Source organism: Alosa sapidissima, chromosome 24, assembly GCF_018492685.1.
Source record: "Alosa sapidissima isolate fAloSap1 chromosome 24, fAloSap1.pri, whole genome shotgun sequence".
Lineage (NCBI taxonomy): Eukaryota > Metazoa > Chordata > Actinopteri > Clupeiformes > Clupeidae > Alosa > Alosa sapidissima.
Genome location: NC_055980.1, coordinates 21,812,668 through 21,834,074, shown reverse-complemented (window position 1 = coordinate 21,834,074; position 21,407 = coordinate 21,812,668). Strand labels below are relative to the sequence as shown.

Below are 21,407 nucleotides of genomic sequence, written 5' to 3'. Positions count from 1 at the left end.
CTCCCTCTTCGCCAGCTTGTTTCATATCTGCTAGAAAGCCAGGGCAGCGTGTGTTCCTGGATATGATAACGTAAATACAGAAAGCAGGCGGGGCCCCGACCCCAGCTAGATTAGGCTACATTGGTCACTTGGCACACATAGCTGCTCTAGACGCACGATGGGACACATGCTTATTGTTCTCTTTGCGATCAGCATATCTGGTGAGTTTTTGTTTTTATAACGATTGTTAATTTGTATGTGCTGGCTAACTCTAGAGTAGCCTAGGTACTCCATGCTACTGAGTTGAATAGAAAGTGTCAGCTTTACTGTTCGCAAACTTCTCAAGGTTAATATTTAAAAGGCAACCGTTTTTTGTGTAACTGCGGTGCACCACTGTGTCTTTTGCAAATAATCCCTTAAAGCTATTTCTGTAGAAATGTTTATTGGCAGTTCTGTAGGCTAATTCCTAATCGTGTTTGACTTCTTTATTCTGTATCTAAGCTGTCTTTAGTGACTTTGTTCGTCCGCTGTCCCACGTTTCGCACTATGAAGTTGTGCGACCGGTGAAATTAAACAGCAGAAGCAGGCGCAGTATATCTGAACAGGTGGGTTGTCGTCGCACTTTGTTTTAGACCTTCCTTGCCATCTTACCTCGGGATTCAGTCTTTTTGCGACAACTTAAAAGTGTTGTAAGATGAATGCTGTTTATTTAAGTCATCAATCCAACAACATTTTCCCAGGATGGCGCGGTGAAACAGTATCCAGATGAACTTCAGTATGAGCTACACTTAGATGGAAGAAATCACACTGTTCATCTGGAGAAAAATCGGTAAATAACCAAACTTTCTGCTGTGGTGTGTCGCTCTCATTGATCTACCATGGGCAACATGGTGCGTTCCTACGGGTATGGAATGTCTTGCAAGAAGACTTTGGAATGTTACTTTGTGCGACTGTTAGTCTCCACCAAAAGATACAAATGACTTGTGAAACATCAAATAGAATTTTGTTGTATTCACATTTCATAATTGTCTTTATAGGCTCCTCATAGGAAATAATTACTCTGAAACACATTACAACCAGGATGGAACTCGTGTGACCACATTTCCAAATTTTGAGGTAAGATTTAACATTCACCTAGTAGATGGTTTAGAGCAGGGGTTCCCAAACTTTTCCACGACAAGGCCCCCCAAATACCACTAAGTTCCGTTCAAAGACCCCCTTGATGTGTTATTAAACCCATCGACAATACTATGGCAAATGTAAAAATACATTAAGCTAATCCTAATAATTATTTTAGCCACAAGCACTTTGTGATGGAGCATACAGTGTGTAAAAATTGCATAATTGGGGCTTTCTGCTATATGAGAGCTATCACTCTACTATTATTCCCATCCATTCCATTAGCATGGAAAATATAATGTTCAGATATGCGACAAATTATTATAATGGCATTGTATAACAACCCTCATAGTAATAGGTATATTTTACATTTTTCAAATGTATTTATTTGTTGCTTTTATTTTTCCTTCCAACTTGCTGAGGCCCCCCTGGCACCCCCTCGCAGCCTCCACTTTGAAAACCACAGGTTTAGTGCACCCATTAGTTCAGACGCTCTGTTTGTGTATTAAATATTCTACCTGTGTTTTAATCGTAGGATCACTGTTACTATCATGGACACATCCAAGGCTTGGAGGATTCATCTGTTAGTGTTGGAGTCTGTAAAGGCATTAGGTATGGATATCAGATTAAACCATCGCACAAAACCAGAAAAGTCTCTGTACTTTTGACATTTTACGTTTCGCTGCTTTGAAATCAAGCACTGTGAGAAATCAAGTTCTGTAAACTTGATTAATAGGAAATCATGACTTCATAAGCTGTCACGACAAATTCCGATGTGGACACATTTCGAGTTTTTTTTTTTATGGTACCTTTTAAGTCAACATGAGAACCAATCCCTTCCTTATTGCGCAACTGTCACCTCACCCAGGAGGTGGCCAACAGGTATTTTGCAAGAGAAAGACAACTGTGAGAAAGAGTTCTAGCTGAGTTTTTTTCAGGGTTGATGCAATATTTGCGAGTTGCATAGATTTGCTGGATTTTTTTTTTTTGGTTTGATTTGTGCCTCAAGTTCTCCAAAAGGAAGTGGAACTTGGCACAGGAAGACTTGGACCCCCCCCCCCACACACACACACACACACACACACACACACACACACCCCACAAAAACCCATTCTTATCAATCCCACAGAAAGTGTAAACTCCACCAGGCAAGAAAACCTGTAGACATTTTTGAATTTATTTTTTTTTGTTTCACTGTTTATTCAGCGGTTTCCTGCGGGCGGCGCAGCAGGTGTACCTGATTGAGCCGCTGGAAGAGGGCCCAGAGGGGGACCACGCCATCTACAAGCCCCAGCACATGAGGGGCCGAACAGCCAAATGTGGCCTTTCCAACAGCACCGAGGAGGACAGCAGTTTTATCCAGCCCAGGGCAGCAGGAGTCTTCAGGCCTAATGGCCAGGTAACATCAGCCGCTTGATCCTTTCTCACCTGTGCGTCTGGATTATAATCTTCTCTCACCTGTGCGGCGCCTGTGTGTCCTGGGTTCAGGCCAGTGTCTTCTGTAAAGCACCTTGAGACAAAAGTTAAAGCTGCAGTTGGCAAGATTTTCGATCATATTCACTGAAACCGACACTATGCTCTGACAGAACAACATAAATCAGCCGGTTTTAGAAAAAAAAACACACTTCTACCTCCACCTAGAGCCTGTTACTTGTTTTGCAAAAATCCACAGCTCCCAGTTCTTCTGGTCTAATCAGAGCAGGACTGTGTGAGATCTGACTGTCAATCACAGTCTGGTGCGCACTGACGAGCACAAACTCGGTGGTATTGGGGGAGGGGCATGAGAGTTGTAAACATTAAAAATGTTGGCTAAATCCCCTCAATCTGTCAGACTTGCCAACTGCAGCTTTAATGTTAATGTTTTAATTGTGTATCAATAAGAGAAATTAAGCATAAAGCAGAATTAGTACAGCAGAAAAGCATCTGCCAAACACCATAAACATAAGTACAGATGTTTATTCTTACAGATAGACAACTGATCAGATCAAAGTCAAAGTCAGCTTTATTGTCAATTTCTCCACATGTACCAAACATACAGAAGAATCGAAAAAATCTTTTCTCTCTATCCCACGGTGAATGAAATAAAGTGCACAAGAAATAAAGAAATGTGTGCACTTTATTTCTTTCACTGTGGGAGAATTTTTTTTTTCCTTCTTCTGTATGTCTGGTACATGTGGAGAAATTGGCAATAAAGTTGACTCAGACCAGGTTTAAAGTGTGAGCTCTTATGGCAGAATAGATGTTAGGAGGAGCATAGAGTCTTGTGAGGGTCATATTACCAGTATTGTTCATATTTTATCCATAGTATCAATATTGAGGTCAAATATGGAGTAGCTCGCACATACAGTATAAAGTATGTATGTATGTACGTTTGGTGAATCTGAAAGTAACCAATCTTACTCTTGTGCTCCTCTTTCAGCAAAACAAGCCACATTTCAATACACCCCGTTATGTGGAATTGTACATGGTGGTTGACAATATGGAGGTATGTGTCCAATTCATACAGTACTTCAAGCAATAGCTTACATTTATATCTTTAATTTGATGAAAATGTATGTGTTGTTGCTATGTGCTGTCTTTGTGAGGTTTGTATGTCTGAATATTAATCCGCAGTTCCTCAAATATAAGACCTTCGAGAATGTGCGAGCGAGGATACAAGATGTAGTCAATCACATCGACTTGGTAATGAACCTTTTCACCCTTTTGTAATGCTTTCACTTGTAATGCTTCCTTTTTAAGCTCAAAACTAATGTCCCACAATTATTTTAAACATTTAAAGATCGGTCTTGGTTTTTCAAAACACCTTGTCAAATACGATCTAAACTGAGAACTCTTTTTGTTCTTAAGATATTTTTATATTTCTTTCCTTCTTTCTTGTTCTTCTTCTTCCTCCTCTTCTTTTATTATGCAGTACATTATTATCTCATCTGTCTTGTTGTTATATTACTAAGTGTATAAGTGTGTGAAGTTAGCCCTCTGTGTTATATCTGTACGTGTGTGTTTGAATGAAAAGTGAGATAACAAAAGCAATGTACTGAACATCCTGGAATTCTCCGTTCCTCTCTGTGCTCCTCAGTATTACCAAGCTGTAAATATCCGAGTCCTGCTGGTCGGCCTTGAAGTGTGGACACAACAGGACAAGTTCATGGTCCATGGTGATGAGGGGAGAACCCTTGACCGCTTCATTGAATGGCGCCTGAATGACCTTGTCCCTAGGGCTCGCCACGACAATGCAATGTTTGTCACGTGAGTATGGCTGACATTTTTACTTTTCTGTCAGTGAAAGAAAAAAATTCTGCACACTGTCTTCTTTGCTCCCAAAGGTGAATTATTGGTACAACATTTTGACCACTCTAGTCTTCGTGAGATACATCGTGCGGATATTTTTTTCTTTTTCTTTTGCATCGTCCAGTATTTGACACCTATTGTAATATATATATATATATATATATATATATATACTGCTCAAAACAATTAAGGGAACACTTACAGTTTTCCACAATTGTTAAAACACATTTTTTGAAACCTTCTACCCTTTTCTCTATTCTCAAACTACATTCACAGAATATCTGACAGTTGTTGCGAAATAAAACACTCGCCTCAAAAGTTTTACTTGTGCTCAGAACCAAGTACTGATGCAGTGTATGATTGAAGTGTTCCCTTAATTTTTTTGAGCAGTAGATGTACGTGCATTCTGTACATGACGACTGTTCTGTCAGTGCCATGATGAAATGTGTGACTAACACTCTGGATCTTCTTCTCTTTACTGGTTTCTCTCCACAGCGGTATTGATTTTTTCAGTGACACTGTTGGCTTCGCAACCAGAAATGCTATGTGCACAGACAAATCATGCGGCGTTAACCAGGTAGGGTATTGCAATCAATCATTTTTATTGATTACTGTTTAGATAGATAGATAGATATACTTTATTGCCACAATGTTGGTGGTAATTGTTGTTACAGAAAAAGGTAGCTCAATCCAGTAATGGGGAAAAGAAAGGGAAAAAAAGAAAACAATATAAATCAGTTTTGTAGTGTTGGGAGTGGGAGTCTGATTGCTGAAGGGAAGAATCTATATTTGAAACGTGTAGTTTCAGTTTGCGTGGACCTTTAGCGTCCTCCAGAGACGAAGAAGCTGAAGTGGTTGTTTGTATAAGAGGGTCTCTGATTATTTTGGTAGCACAGTTTAAGGTGCGCTCAGAGTGCAAAAAGTGGACTCAGAGTGCAATTATGTCAGAGGCTTGGGTGACAACCCTCTTTTTAATTTCCTTTTGGGGCGACTGTCTGAGCTCCCATGCCAGTCTGTGGATGAGGTGATGATGCTCTCTGTGATGTTATGGTATTATTGCTACTTGATTATTAGATAAGCAACTGATTCCATATGTTTGAATGGGGTTTGGAATATATGTCACGTTATATATGCTGTCATGTGTTACACAGAACACATGACAGCATATATAACCATTAGCATATATAACCATTAGACACTGCATCAGTACTTGGTTCTGAGCACAAGTAAAACTTTTGAGGCGAGTGTTTTATTTCGCAACAACTGTCAGATATTCTGTGAATGTAGTTTGAGAATAGAGAAAAGGGTAGAAGGTTTCAAAAAATGTGTTTTAACAATTGTGGAAAACTGTAAGTGTTCCCTTAATTGTGTTATAGGTTTATTACTTGTTATCACTTAGTTTATCAAGCGTTTCTTATGCGGTATTGTTTTGTATATTACCAGTATAGTATTTGTTTATTTTCATTAGGCTATTAGGCTATTGTTGTATTGTTGTATGTAGTCTTACCAACTTTTTTAATTGTTTACTGTTCAATTTAACTATTGTATTGTTGTTATTTGTATGTTGCTTTCGACAAAGCCAAATCCCATAACCATAACCATATGTGGTGCTGTACCCACATTCTTAGCAGTGGAACATGGAGTGATGTGTGATGTGTAATGTCCTCTGGGGTCATTAACTCTTGTCTGGGTCCAGGACTATCACGAGAACGCTCTCGCCTTGGCTGCCACCATTGCCCATGAGATGGGCCACAACTTGGGCATGACGCACGACGATCCTGACTGCAGCTGTGGGCCCACTGAGAGGAAGTGTCTGATGGTGGCGACTGTTGAGAAGCGTCCGTAAGCGTTTACTTGTATTTAAGTTGTACTTGTGTAGCTGTTTTACCGGGGCAGCCGTGGCCTACTGGTTAGCGCGTCGGACTTGTAACCGAAGGGTTGCCGGTTCGAACCCCGACCAGTAGGCACTTTAGCAAGGCACCTAGAGCTCACTGCTCCCCGAGCGCCGCTGTTGTAGCAGGCAGCTCACTGCGCCCGGATTAGTGTGTGCTTCACCTCACTGTGTGCTCACTGTGTGCTGAGTGTGTTTCACTAATTCACAGATTGGGATAAATGCAGAGACCAAATTTCCCTCACGGGATCAAAAGAGTATATATAGTTATAGCTGTACCTGCAGTAGGCTATAACTTATCAAGGTGCGCAGGCTCTCCTCTATCCTCTGTTGCTCTTGTTTCGCTACCAGTTCAGTCACAGGACCCCAACTATTCTCTCTCCGTTTCTCTGTCTGTGGTCATTCTCAGCTGGACGTTCCCGAAGCTCTTTAGTGACTGTAGTCTGAAGCAGCTGAGTGAGTTCCTGCAGAGCCCCAGTGTCAGCTGCCTGCTGGACGCTCCCAGGCCGGACTCGCTGTACGGCGGCGCCGCGTGTGGGAACGGAGTGCTGGACACCGGAGAGGAGTGTGACTGCGGATCTGCGAAGGTAAGATTGGATAGATAGATAGATAGATACGTACATACATAGTTTCTTTCTTTCTTTCTTTCTTCCCAAGGGGAAATTCAAGAATTTTGCTTGGCAGTAGATCGGCAGTAGCCTAGTGGCTAAGGAACTTGACTAGCATACAGTAGCCACTAAAAGTCGTGGGTTCGAATCCCGGCACAAACCCCCACCCGCAGTTGTTCTGAATGGATAAATAAATAGACTGCGTTGTTACTGACCAATCAGAGCTCACGAGGTAGTCTAATGTATGTGTGGCTGATCTTAGTCTAATGGGAGTTTTGAACAGGGCGTTGCTGGGTTTATCGTTTTGTAGTTGGAATGGAAGATTGTGAATATTTAGATTTATGGCTGCAACAATTCATCTTTTACTTGTCAATTATTAAATTAATCAGCAATTAGTTTTTGTAATAGATTAATCAGATTCAGTCGTTTTTAAGGGGGGGGGATCAAAACTTTGATTTCAGCTTGAAAATTGTCTGGTTTACTGACTTACTGTAAATGGAATGTCTTTGGCGCGTTGACAAAACAAGACATTTCTGGGTGTCATCTTGGGCTTGGGTGAAACACTGATCAACAGTTTGTCAACTTATTAAAAAAATGTTGTTGACCTAGCAACTCATCAAGCTTGTAAGTTTAAGGATGCAATCTTCTGTGTTGCTCATTATTCCTAAACAAAGAAAGAATTCTGGGAAACAGGCCTTCCAAGAACACAGAGCAATTGAGTTCTAAATGTCTCTAAGGAGGATGGCTCAGCCTCACCCATAAAAGACAATAATAATGATCCATAAAAGAACATTTAGCGCTCAGGTTACACAAACAAATGACAACAAACAAACTCACTGACAGCCTCCTCAGCCAGCCTTCCATCATACTCTTGGCTGCAGCTCAGGCGCTTAGAAGCCACTCTCCCAGCGAGGGTAAGTGGTGATTGCCGGTGAGTCCGACAGAGTACTGTGGATTACAGCCTCTGGCTCATAGTGTTCATCATGCCGGTACATTCACAGTTTCGTCATTCTCAGAGCTCCATGTGGTCTTAGTCAGACTTCCCTCTAATGGGTCTAGCAGAGAGCTTCACGTCTGTCCACGTCCATGTCCGTAGCCACCGGACTTGGCCAGCTCGAGTGGTTGCTGAGAGATCGTGTTCGTTGACTCACACCCTCGACTCACTTTCCCTGCCCCACCACAGCTGGTTTTGATGTGAGAAAACAAGCAAGCAACAGTCCTGGTCTTCTAAAGTCAGTGTTCTACTCCAGTGTCTTGTTAATATGTCATTAGTCTGAGTCATTGCTGTTTCTCTGTTAGTTTTTTTTTACGCTGGAACACACATCGGTTTGGAGAGAGGCACTGTTGTTATTTATTTATTTATTTATGTATTTATTTAATAAATATTGGCCAAGCTCTGTGTGTAATGTCATCTCAGGTCATCCCCTCTGTGTCACTCCACAGGACTGCCAGAACCCCTGCTGTGATGCGTCCACGTGTCGTCTCACCGCAGGATCAGTGTGCGCGGACGGAGAGTGCTGTGAGCAGTGCCAGGTACCAGCATATCTGTCTCATCTTCTCATCTCATCTCATTATCTTTGCATCAAAGATCCTACAGCAGAGCAGGAGTGCTCCAGAATCTTTGCTCTGCATCTCTGTATGTTCGTTATTTTTTGTTTTCTCTAGCGTTGCGAAATACTTCTGTTTTGATCTGGTTTGTGATGTCCTTACATGAACTGTAGTTCAGTTGCCAGATCTGTTCCTGTTCCTTGTTTTGCAAACTAGTGTTTTGTAATGAAGTTTACAGTAGATCTTTAAGTTGATCTTAGAGCTCAGCTTTAGAAAGTGCTCTGGTAGTCACTTTCGCTTGTGTATGCTTTGGAGTATAGCCTTTCTGTTATTAGTCCAGTGCCTGCTGTGAAACTGCATAATGGACGACCGGAGACCCCTTGGATCCGATCTCTCATAACAACAGGAAACAGAAGGGTTGAGAGCGCCCTCAACTCTCCTGTTCTGGAACAATAACAGAGACCCTCATGGCAAAAGAAAACAATGCCTTTTATGAATCCTGAGGAAACAGGACAAAATGATGGCACCAATACCTTAAATGTGTTATTTAACTAATCTTCTGTTTTTCTTTTCTGTTTTTTTCTTCTGTGTGTTTGTGTGTTTGTTTGTGTGTTTGTTTGTTTATGTGTTTGTTTGTTTAGATCAAGCAACCAGGGAGCGTGTGCAGGGCAGCAGCCCATGACTGTGACCTAGCTGAATACTGTACCGGGAGTTCTGGAGCCTGTCCCGAAGACTCCTTCAAGATGAACGGAGTGGAATGTAACTATGGCAGAGGCTACTGCTACAATGGCATGTGCCCGAGTGCAGAAGGACAGTGCAAGAGACTGTGGGGCCCAGGTAGCGTTACGTTTTCCAACTGTCATTCACAGTCTCTTACTGGCTGGCTCGCCAGGTGCCTAATCTGTATTAGAACAAAGTACAAAGAATCGTGATGTGGAAATGTTGGGAAGGACAAGTTGAAAATATGACATTTAGGAAAAATTGTTTTAAAAAAAGTGTATTATCCTTAGTCTCCAAATGTGTTTTTGATGTGTTGTATTGCAGGTGCTCAGGCACCTCCCGAGTGCTTCCATTACAACTTGAAAGGGGTGGCAGAAGGCCACTGTGGAGTGTCTGGTCGAAAGTACAAACGCTGCTCAGACAGGTACAGCCATTTTAATGGACCTAAATATTCAAGACATGGTTGATGAACAATGAACTGTGCAAAGTTGAATTGCACTCCGCTTATTTTGCATGCAAAAGAAAAAAAAAAATTCCCCTTCAAGACTGAAAGACTGAAAAAACTGAAATGCAGATTTCAGCATTTCAGCTGTGAATAAATGTCTGTGAATGAATGAGTTTTGAGAGCATTTGGATTTGCTTTTCAGTATCATTTCAGTAGTCTAGTCAGCCTCTTGCTCAGCTCAGTGTTGCTATAGGGAAATTCCACACAAAACTGTCACATCCGTAACACAATACCATGGTAGTTGGCGTTATGGATGTGACAGTTTTGCATGGAATTGCCCTACAGTATATCAATTTAATTACATCTACTGTATATATCATAAAAGTGAATGTAAATTTGCTTCTGCTAGACTTACTTTTCACTACTACAACACATTTACAAAACAGGGAAATCAGATTAAAGTAACTGGTTTAAATGATTTTTAACATGCCACATGTTCACGCTACAGGGACATGGTGTGCGGTAAGCTGTTCTGCATGGGAGGGAATAAGATTCCCTTTGTTGGCCGCGGTGGAGGCTGGACATCGCGCGAGTGCTTCTTTGTGACCGATGACACAGACATTCATGGGTTTGGTATGGTGCCAACCGGCACCAAGTGTGGTCTAAACAAGGTGAGAACGAGGCCCCTAACATCCGCACGCTCATACGCATCGTTGCTATCTTTGAACAGTGTGTGTGTGTGAGAGAGAGAGTGGTTGTGTGTGTGTGTGTGTGTGTGTGTATGAAGGGATTGCTGAGTTTTTAGCATTGTTGCTATCTTTGAACAGTGTGTGTGTGAGAGAGAGAGAGAGAGAGAGTGGTTGTGTGTGTTTGTGTGTTGTGTGTGTGTGTGTGTGTCTGTGTGTGTGTATGAAGGTATTGCTGAGTTTTTAGCATTGTTGCTCTCTATGAACAGGTATGCTACGACCAAATGTGCCAGGACATCAACGTGTATGGAAACGAAAACTGCGCTGAAAAGTGCAACAATCATGGGGTGAGGCACTCATAACATCGTTCATAACACCTGCTTTCTGAAAAAATGTTTGAGTGGTTTGTGTGTGTGTGTGTGTGTGTGTGTGTGTGTGTGTGTGCTGATTTAAGTGCTGTTGTCATTGTGTGTTTTTGTTGCTGTTGTGCCTTTTGCTAATCCGCTACACTTTGCTGTTGTAGGTGTGCAATCATAAAGGAGAGTGCCACTGTGACATCGGCTGGGCTCCACCTGACTGCAGCAGCAGAGGATACGAGACCCATGGTAATGAAGTCCGCATGTTATTGACCGTTTCAAGCAAAGATTCTACAATCTTTGGTTTCAAGAGAGTTCCATTATCAGCATCATAGTTGTTCCCACAAGGCTTCCGTTTTAACATTCCATATGTTATTTTAATGAAGCGGAATTAGATTGGGAACAAAATAGAACGTTCAAGCATTGTTTTTGTTTTTGTTGTTGAAAGGGTCTATACATCTCTCATCATGATAACAAGCATCGTAGCATATAGACCCTTTCAACTGCATAAAGAAACATGTGCGTTCCCAAGGCATTTCCGATGGCACAGAAAACGAGCTATATTGAGCTAATTTTATCTTGGGAACAAACAAAAATAAAATTGAAAAAAAGTAGACATTTTGTAGAGCATTACACTGACATGAGTCAGACTCATTTTAATTTCAAAGTATCAGCGTTGGTTTTGAACATTTCAACTGGAAACCCCACTAGGAACAGATTGAAAGGGTCTATATTGCGTTATCTTGTATAGTGTGATGTGGCATGTGATGGTGTGGTATGGTATTATGATTATTATTTCCTGTCAGAGTGGTGTATACAGTAAAGTAAATGCTTATAATGCCTTGCTAGATACTAGCTGCAATCACAGAATTTTAAGGTATTTTCCTTAAAATGGCACAAACCAATTAACCAATGACCAAAATAGTTGGCGGTTACTTTGATAGTTGACAACTACAGTAAGCGATTAATCGTTGCAGTCCTACTATTAATTGACTGTGTGTGTGTGTGTGTGCAGGTAACAGTGCAGTCATCATTGGTGTGAGTGCAGCTGGTGCTGTGATCTTACTGCTAGCTCTTCTGGTCGCAGTGACCAGGCTCTGCAAAAAGGGAAAAGCAACCAGATTCTTCTGTAAAAAGTAAGTATTTTTTATTTTCAGGGTTCCCATGGGTCATAACCTGACCCTAGCCAGATGAATTTCGTTCCGCTATAGCTCCGCCTAGCTTCACTCACATCCATCTGGGACCTCTTCCATTGAGAGTGATTTCTGCAACCGACTTTATGGTTCAGCCAATCAGGACGCAGGGCGGGAGTTTCATAGATGTGACATAGCGTAGAAGCGACTGTGACACTGTTATTAGCGTCACGGGTTGGCTTTGATGTGAGTGGTTGAAGTAGCACGTCAATAGACGACGGACAAGTGGCTTATTCAATCATATGCAAGCATTTTTTGATTAGGCCCAGCCTTCTGAAGCAACACTTCAATGGATCGGTTCTAGATGGATGAGTGGAGCTAGGCGGAGCGAAATTCATCTGGCTAGGGTCAGGTTACACGGGTCATGGAATTTCTGGAATATCATGGAATTTTGATAAAGATAATGGATAAAGGATAGACCCAGACATGGAGAGTCATAGCCTAGAAATCTAGACGCACCATAGCGGCAGCAAATTACATTTGCTGCCAGGGCTAGTCTAGCAACTCTCGGTTGGCTTGTGAGCTGGAAAAATTAAACTTCTATCAGGCCAATTAAATCGTGTATAGAGACGTTAGGCGGGCTTAACATAATGATTGATGGCAGAGTTGCAACAGTTTGGCTTGAATTCCCTGCTACTTGAAAACAAAGATGGATGTTGCTGTTGGCGAACAGCTGATTTTGGCTTATAAAGTTGTGCTTGTTCCAATGCCATTGATATTTGAAGCTCTGAAACTCAAAACGCTTGTGTCTGTGTGAGGTGTATAGTTTTGACCCACACATGCCCACCGTGTCATTGTCTCCTGCAGGAAGCCTCACTCAGGGAAGCTGACGCCATCCTACCAGAGGGACCTCGCCAGTGACGGCCAGCTCACACAGCCGCTCCACATCAGCCAGCCGGTGTTCATGGAGACCACGTCCAAGCGGATTGATGGCCCCACGGTGATAACCGTCATGCCCTCCCGCCAGGCACCATCGGTGAGCAACCAATCTCATTGTTTGTTTAGTAGTCCACTGAACAACGAGCAACTGATCTTGATTGTTTCTTTAGTAGTCCACTGAACAACAAGCAATCAATCTCGATTGTTTATTCAGTAGTCCACTGAACAGTGGCAACCATAGTTCAGTTTCGATTTACAGGCATAACCAGCAATGTCATTAAACTTGGTAATGTTGCTTGTTCGTGTACAGTCAAATATATACCAATATATAAATACATACACAACACAATTTTTGTTAATTTCTGTTAAGTTGTTGAACAACACGAACACAGATATCTCTGTTGCTTTGCAGCCACCCACAAACTCACCAAGACTGCCAAGTCAGGGGCATAATACCCAGGTAAGCGCTGCATTAAACAGACTTTCTTACTTTTAAGGCTTTCGGACGTTTCAACGCGTAAACAGTGCATGAATTGTATGTGGAAGTGAAACTTGAAACAGTATTTTCTTTCTTTCTTTCTTTCTTTCTTTCTTTCTTTCTTTCTTTCACTTAGTCACACACTTCTTTTAAGACACTCTTACTGTGCTTCTTACACCCCACAATTAAATGTATGTAGGACATTCCTTTTTCACTAGTCAACATCTGGAACAATAAATGAAGCTAAGTTTAGCCTATCGCCTGCAGAGCTCTGTCTGAACCAGTTCAGATGTGTCAGCGTGTTGCTGGAAAAGTCCTATCTCTCTCTGTTGGAGAGAAACACTCATGGATAGACGCGAGCTGGAGCTAAATGATGCACAAAGCTGGTCTTAGGTGATCTAATGGAAATGTGTTGGTTTTTGTCTCCCTGCAGATGAGGCCTATGCCCCCACCGAAGCCCTCGCCTGCTGCCCCTGCAAAGCTGGTGAGTGTGTCTCACGTCCTTATGAGCATTAGTAGACCACTGGAAGAATGATGTCAGTTGAGCCACTTCATTCAAACATGGCTTGCCACACATTTTGCACCATATCTAATATGTGTTTCTCTTTCTCTCTCTCTCTCTCTCTCTGTGTGTTTGTGTGTTTGTGTTTGTGTGTGTGTGTGTGTGTGATTGTAGGCCCATAAGCCCTCTCCACCTCCAGTGCCCCCAGTGAAGCCATCTGTGGCCAATGGAGACTGGAATCACACACAGGTCAGTATAACCCTGACGCACATCTACTGCTTTTTAACCGCACCAGATACACAGGGACGTTCAACCCGAACGCCCATCTACTGCTTTTTAATCGCACCAGATAAACAGGGATGTTTGAAGTTGCTGACAAAGTGAAAAATGTTCACACTTGCAAACAGTTTGTTGTCTGCTTTGAGTTCACTGTGAGCATTTGCACTCATACATGGTTTGAGGAGGTAGTTCTCAGTGTGCATGTGGATATTACTGTTGAAATTGAGCAATTTGTAATGTTTGCATGAATACGTTCCAATGTAACTGTTCAAACAAAATATGTTTGCTTCAAACATTTGTCTCTGTTCAAAGAATGTTTAAAAATACAACTCAGTATTACTATAAATGGTATTAGTCTTAGTAGTATCCATATCAGTATGAGAAGTCCAGCGTGATTCTTCTGCTGGGAAGAGAGCCATAACCATGCATAGATCCACCCACAATAAGTGCTTCACGATAAAAGCAGCTCTTACGTTTGACACACATTAACTGACGCAAATTGGACATTTGGCTTGCGTGCACTCTTAACAGTGAGTTCATTATATCTGGGAAATGAGCATCACAGCACTTCATTTCACTGTGGTGAGCTGCAGCACAATGGTCCTCTTAGAGAAAGAGATCCTGTCGTGCATAGTCTGCATAGCAGACAGTACGTTTCACAGCTGAAGTTTATCCCGGTGTTTACAGTGCGGCTGGGACTCAATCTCCCTTTTTCCCACCAATTTCTTTCCTTTTTCCTTTTTTTTCCCCCCATCTACAGTCAGGAACAGGAAAGCCGGCGTGGAGGCCTCCCACCATTCCGAGATGATGACTCGGAGCGAGGTCATGGCGTGAGTCACCCAATCAAAGCAAAGCCGTCCTCAGATTAACTTCTCCGAGCCAGACCACTGTTCCGGTGCAGACCTGCCTCTGAGAAGGCTCCTCAGGAACAAAGCCTTGGTGTTTCAGGTACACATGAGGAATTAGGGACATACAGGAGGAAATGCCTCTGATGTCAGATTAATGTCAGATTTGTTCAAAATGTTTGCTCAAAGTTTTTTTTAAGGTTAGGGTTTATTGTGTATTGTTTATAGGATCCCCATTAGCTAAGTATAGTGTATATATATACTTTCTTTTTTTTGACCCCGTGAGGGAAATTTGGTCTCTGCATTTAACCCAATTGGTGAATTAGTGAAACACAAACAGCACACAGTGAGGTGAAGCACACACTAATCCCGGCGCAGTGAGCTGCCTGCATCAACTGCGGCGCTCGGGGAGCAGTGAGGGGTTAGGTGCCTTGCTCAAGGGCATTTCAGCCGCGGCCCACTGGTCGGGGCTCGAACCGGCAACCCTCCGGTTACAAGTCCAGAGTGCTAACCAGTAGGCCACGGCTGCCCAAAAGTCCTAGCTATTCTTCATGGGGTCTGACAGTACAACGTTAAAAGTAGTTTGTTTGCACTGTTCCATGTTGTTCTGCTGTGCTCTAAGAGTTGAGTTGTAGAAGTAATGAATGTCACTCCTTTTAAATGCACTTTCTTAATTTTTTTACCATCCACTCTATGTGTATTTTAATATTTATTGTTGAAAGTATTTAAATACAGAGCTGCCAACCTTCACGCATTCGATTGGTGTAAGAGTGCATGGAGCTAATCAAATGAATGAATCTCACTCGCAATGTGTGAGAGTTGGCAGCTCTGTTGAATATAATGTAATATAATGTCATATTTTCTGTAAGAGGACGAAAGTGTCAGTTGAATTAAAAAAAATAACTATGAAATTGCATTGGTCTTTGTCTGTATGTTGTGTACAACACACCACTTAACTCAAACCTGTGATCAGGATGATAAACATGTCTTAAACATGTAATGCCAGATACCACCATCTCCTGTGGTCAAATGAAACAACTTAATTAAAAAATGTAAAGCTGCAGTTTAAATCTAAAGCTCTAACTGGATTCCAATGAAAATGGTCAACAATGTTAATCTGGAACTAAGGCCCGATCCCAATTCTCTGTCTTACACCCATTCCCCTTAGTTTTGCACGTTCACATGAGCGCTGAATGCAGCCAGTAAATTACTGAAAGAACAGAAAGTTAAGGGTCAAAGGTCATTATGACCACCACGCCAGATACAAGGAAGTTTATTGTCAAGTCAAGTCGGCTTTTATTGTCAATTTCTTTACATGCACTGGTCATACAAAGAATTGAAATTTCGTTTCTTACTTTCGTTTCTTATTGTCACATGCATATAGTTACTGGAAGTAAGAAATGCAGTGAAATTATGTCTGGTGTCAGCCTATTTGTGCAAGTTGGGGGGGGGGGGGGGGGGGAGTGATTCTTTCCTGTGATAGGAATCGCTAATGGAGAAGAGAAACGTCAAGATGTGAGTAGCCTATGAGTCTCAAAGGCGTTATCTTACTGTATATGGAACTCAGTCATCTTCAAGTGCCGAGTTTGCAGAAGTGTTATAGATGACAGAGTGATGAGCAAAGAGGAGTCAGTTATCCACAATCTGTTTCCTGTGTCTGTACGTACGTGTGCATGTGTGTGCCTTACAAAATGTTCCATGTCTAATACAGACATGTTCGCCAAAGGTTCCACAGTCTGGAAAAAAATCTGACAGAAGTGCATACATGGTTAGCCAAAACAGCCTTAAAATTGTTTTCTGACTCAGATACCCTACACATAAATCTATACATCAGGTTAGGTAAAGCAGCAGGGCAGGCAGGTACCCCGAAACTGACAAACATGTCTTGCACTGGAGCTTCTTGGAGCTCTGCAGCAGCAGCCTCATGCTGTCATTATAAGCCACTATCTTCTGTAGTGCACAAGGGTACTTGAAATCATTGATTATTTTCAAACATCTTTAATCAGCCTAGCTCATCATCATCATCATCATCATCATCATCCTCATCCTCATCCTCATCCTCATCCTCATCCTCATCATCCTGTCATGAGTTTACATGCTTGAAACAAATAATGTTCACAGATTGAGATTGTAGGCCCTACAGGGCATTGGCCTAAGCTCCAGAATGGATCCATCCATCCAGACAGTGATGTTTTTTTAAATTAATAAGATGCACATAGACGCATGTGTACTGTATACAAGCAATCGCGGATGTGCCAATTTTGCCTTTGTGAGAGCTTTGCAAAACAATGTTAATTCAATACCGTCCATAGCTCTGGAAAGAGTGTCTTTTTTAGACTGTGCCCTACCTTTCAAATGTGTTGTTTTGGGTCAGAAGAAGAAAAATGGTACTGAAGAATAAATAAATTTTATAAAAACGTTTGAACCGTACACCACATTTTGAACATTAAGGTATATTTGGAATCCTTGGATGAGACCGAACTCGACGCACCCCATGACGTCAATTTCCGCCATGTTGGATCTTCTGCCATATTGTATTTCATCAAAAACACTTAAAAGTAATCAAAGGTCACAAAGTTTGTCTGATTTTCACGAAACTTGACGCAGATGATTTTCAGACCATGTCTCACAAATGCATTGCTTTTTGCAGCCATATTCAAAACCTATCGCTCATCGTGACCAATCAAGTTTGGCAGCGAAGCCGCCAAACAGGAAGTGAAGTGATCTCAGCAAGGCTTTCGTGTATCAACACCAAACTCAGTACATGGTCTCAGGACCCAATAAGGAGGAGGCTCAATACATTTGATGACTTTTGACCCATCGACACCAAACCTGGTACGTAGACTCGGGACCACATCCTGAGGACGCACAGTACATATAGTAATGTTTGATCACTAGAGTGGCGCTAGAGGAACAGGAAGTGCTGATGCATGTCAGTTGCAGTGCAGTGCAGTTGAGAGACCCTGGGCAATGGGCAAGTGGTGCAGTAGAGACCTTTAGGCAATTTGCAGGCGAAGCAGTTGAGACCTTGGCAATGTCAAATTTATCTGCCATCTCGGCGGCTCAAGTATCTGCAAAGAGCTTGGCCCCCTCATTGCTGCTTGGCAGCTATATTTATTATTATTATTATTATTACTATTATTACTATTAAAACAATACAAAAGTAATTGCATGGAAAATATCTGATTTAAAAAGTAAACCTTTTTAGAAGAGGAAGAGGAACATATGGTTAATCCTCAAAAGTATACAACAGTAACTTCCCCAATTAGTTCAGTTCAGAGATCACAATCTCTTACCCAAGCACGCCTGGTTGCACGATATATTTTATTTAGAGGTGGCTCTTGCAAGATACATTACAGGCAAAATCGTACACCGAAATGAGAAACCACTTCATTAATAGCATTGCGTTGTTAGAAGAAATAACAGATTACTCATCTATCTTGCAAAATGTGGCAACTCACATTGATCAACAAATTCAAGAGGATTTCAAGAGAATGTTTCAACTTGAGAGTGGAAATACCCTGTAGTCTTAAAACATCTTCACACACATTTCTACTGTAGAATACCACAGATGTCTGTCACACACGACAGATTAAGTTGTTTTTTTCCAGTATTTCTGAGACATCATTTCCTATCTGATTTGTTTAAAAAGGCCCTGGGGGGGGCACATGTTCATCTGCAATTACTCCAGCTTACACATTTGGCAGTTTAAATACCTATGTGTTATATTATATGTTGAGTTGGCCTTTAAGGCGGTTGTAATATAGGGGCTAACGCGGCGGCGCGCCTGGTCTACAACCAACCCAAAAGGGCACATGTTACCCCGCTGCTCATCCAGCTACACTGGCTACCTATGGCGGCCCGCATCAAATTCAAGTCTCTAACGCTTGCCTGCAAAGTAGTCTCCGGTTCTGCTCCCACCTACTTGAATGCCCTCATACAGACTTACACTACCTCCAGACCGCTGCGCTCCTCTGACGAACGACGTCTAGCTCTACCACCGGTACGCTCAAGCCAATCCAAACTTTTCTCATCTGTTGTTCCTCGTTGGTGGAACACACTGCCAGTTCCTACAAGGGCAGGGACATCCTTTTCCACGTTCAAAAAACTCCTGAAGACCCAGCTCTTTAGAGAACATCTACTCTCATAGCAACACTTACAACAAGTCTTACTGATCCTAGCACTCACCAGCCGTTTTAAACTGACAAGTAATCTGTTAAAATACAGCACTCACCGACGCACTTATTCTTACTGTACTCTAATGTGTTTTTTTTAAACTGTCCTAAAATTGTGAGAATTGTTCTAAAACTTACTGTTTACCATGTTGTTAGTCGCTTTGGTTAAAAAAGCGTCAGCCAAATGTAATGTAATGTAATGTAATGGCTAAGAAGCCTATGCAGGCCTATGCAGTGGCCAGAAAACTTGTATGTTTGATTCCCAGCTGCAGCTGATGTTCTGACTGATTGGCACTTGACGCTCTTACCCTGAGTTGGCACTGTATTAATTGACAGATGTTGGTCATATTGGGTAAAAGCCTCAGCCAGATGAACATACAGACAATCATATACTGCATGTAAAAAGAGGACAGCTGAAGTAACACTGCACTGCACTCTTAAAACTAATGTTGAAAACAACACAACTTTGTTTGTTTTTAATAGATAGATAGATAGATAGATAGATACTTTATTGATCCCCAGGGGAAATTCAAGAATGAATGATATGGTACATATAATACATCTCTGTTTCCAGATAGGGACTATGCAGTTTGTGTTGTTTCCTTTTTTTATTTGTTACACAATATGTGTTGAAAATAGCACAACTTGCATTGTTTTTTACACATCTCTGTGTCCAGATAGGGACGCCACATTCATTTTAAGAGTGTGTATGTAACATTGCATGTCAACACCATTGTATTGTAACATTGTATGTCAACACTATCTTTTTATTGCTCATCATTTTGCCAGTTAAATTTGATGTTTGGCGTTTCTCTTGGCCTGTTTGGTCTTGTTGTCTGCTCCTGACTGGCGACGGCAAACATGTCCAACGTTTCCTCTCCCATCAGCGCTATCAAGCAGATCGGTTTGGCAGATGCCCAACACAAACACCTCCGACACCCCTCAGGAATGATTAACATGGGACACCATGGCTCCACACTCCTGGTGAACCATGTAGGGCCGGGCACAAAGGCAAAGCCTCAGTGGCGGTATGGAGGGCATGTTGGTGTCTGCCCTCATAGTTGGAACCGAACCCTTCCCGGGCAGGGTTGCGCTTCCCAAAACCATAGCCGCTAACCTGTTAGCAACTTAGTTGGTTGGCAATGGGAAATTGCATTGCAACCAACAAAGTTGCTTACTTAGTTACCAAAACCATAGCCGCTAACCTGTTAGCAGCTTATTTGGTTGGCAATGGGAAATTGCATTGCAACCAACAAAGTTGCTTACTTAGTTACCAAAACCATAGTCGCTAACCTGTTAGCAACTTAGTTGGTTGGCAATGGGAAATTGCATTGCAACCAACAAAGTTGCTTACTTAGTTACCAAAACCATAGCCGCTAACCTGTTAGCAACTTAGTTGGTTGGCAATGGGAAATTGCATTGCAACCAACAATGTTGCTTACTTAGTTAGCAACTATGGTTTTGGGAATCGCGCCCCAGGGCAGCAAAGCTCCCAGAGATAGAGGGCATGTTGGTGTCTGCCCTCCTCGTTGGATCTGGACCCTTCCCGGGCAGGGCAGTAGAGTTCCCAGGGATAGAGGGCATGTTGGTGTCTGCCCTCCTCGTTGGATCTGGACCCTTCCCAGGCAGGGCAGTAGAGTTCCCAGAGATAGAGGGCATGTTGGTATCTGCCCTCCTCCTCCTCACTGGAACTGCCCCACACTTAGCTGTTTTTTTTTATCTGTGGATTTGGTGAAGGGAGGCTGGCTGACTCACAATTGTGACACTTAATTGGTGCTATTAATTGACCTGGGGTTACACTGCCTTGCCTTGATATACAAACACAGGCACAAATAAGGTTCACAAAACTGATTCAGGGTAAGAGTTTTAGCACAACTCTCTTCTATCTTCTGTACAGATCTTTTCCATGCTAATTCAAAACAAATTAAATGCTCAAAAATATATTTTACGAAATACAAGAAACTAGTAAATAGTGCAACATGGAGAGGTGAACTCAGGTGAACACAATTCTGTGATGACTGTGCTTCACTTAGTAGTGATTCATGGATAATTATACACATTCAGTCCCTCCTGGTTTAGAAAAGAGTCAGTACATCACATCTGTTATCTGCAACGCAAACTATGGTCTTGTCCGTGTCCTGTCAGTTTCTCTGTAATGGAATGAATAGAGAGGATGTGGACTATAGCCTTATAGGAAAGACAGCTGTAAATGCTGTATAGGTCATTGTGGTGGTGGTGGTGGTGGTGGGATATGTGTGACTAAATTGGTGTTGCCTGGCAAAGCTACATCCTGGTGGTTAGTGAGTCAGTCTTATTCACTGCCACGCACACATATATGCATACGTGTGTGTGTGTGTGTGTGTTAGTGTGTGTGTGTGTTTTCTTTCTCTCAGTTTCTCTGTCTTTTTCACACTGT

General features: G+C 42.1%; 1 protein-coding gene across 2 annotated transcripts; it reads left to right on the top strand.

Annotated features, from left to right (window-relative positions):
• Positions 1–29: 29 nt before the first annotated feature.
• adam8b (ADAM metallopeptidase domain 8b) lies at positions 30–19,525 on the top strand. Of its 2 annotated transcripts, XR_006027003.1 has the most exons (25): positions 30–200; positions 481–584; positions 720–808; positions 1,017–1,095; positions 1,634–1,710; positions 2,305–2,497; positions 3,518–3,583; positions 3,712–3,780; positions 4,175–4,344; positions 4,882–4,963; positions 6,083–6,228; positions 6,687–6,864; positions 8,329–8,418; positions 9,075–9,270; positions 9,478–9,577; positions 10,107–10,269; positions 10,554–10,631; positions 10,808–10,889; positions 11,656–11,776; positions 12,641–12,809; positions 13,125–13,172; positions 13,624–13,674; positions 13,867–13,941; positions 14,732–14,971; positions 19,476–19,525. XR_006027003.1 is itself a non-coding variant. In XM_042081955.1 (24 exons), exons 1-24 carry the CDS (start codon positions 158–160, stop codon positions 14,777–14,779), a joined length of 2,517 nt encoding a protein of 838 aa, XP_041937889.1. In that variant the 5' UTR covers positions 30–157; the 3' UTR covers positions 14,780–15,185. The 2 variants fall into 2 exon arrangements, 1 of the variants encoding a protein (XP_041937889.1); XM_042081955.1 differs by lacking the exon at positions 19,476–19,525 and having other exon boundaries at positions 14,732–15,185.
• The last annotated feature ends 1,882 nt before the right edge of the window (positions 19,526–21,407 follow it).

Bases quoted from the DNA above. Each gene is read 5' to 3' on its own strand.
- adam8b (XM_042081955.1), top strand. From the start codon at position 158: ATGGGACACATGCTTATTGTTCTCTTTGCGATCAGCATATCTG. The intron at 4,345-4,881 runs GTGAGTATGGCT...TTCTCTCCACAG, and splicing joins GACAATGCAATGTTTGTCAC to CGGTATTGATTTTTTCAGTG. The intron at 10,270-10,553 runs GTGAGAACGAGG...CTCTATGAACAG, and splicing joins CCAAGTGTGGTCTAAACAAG to GTATGCTACGACCAAATGTG.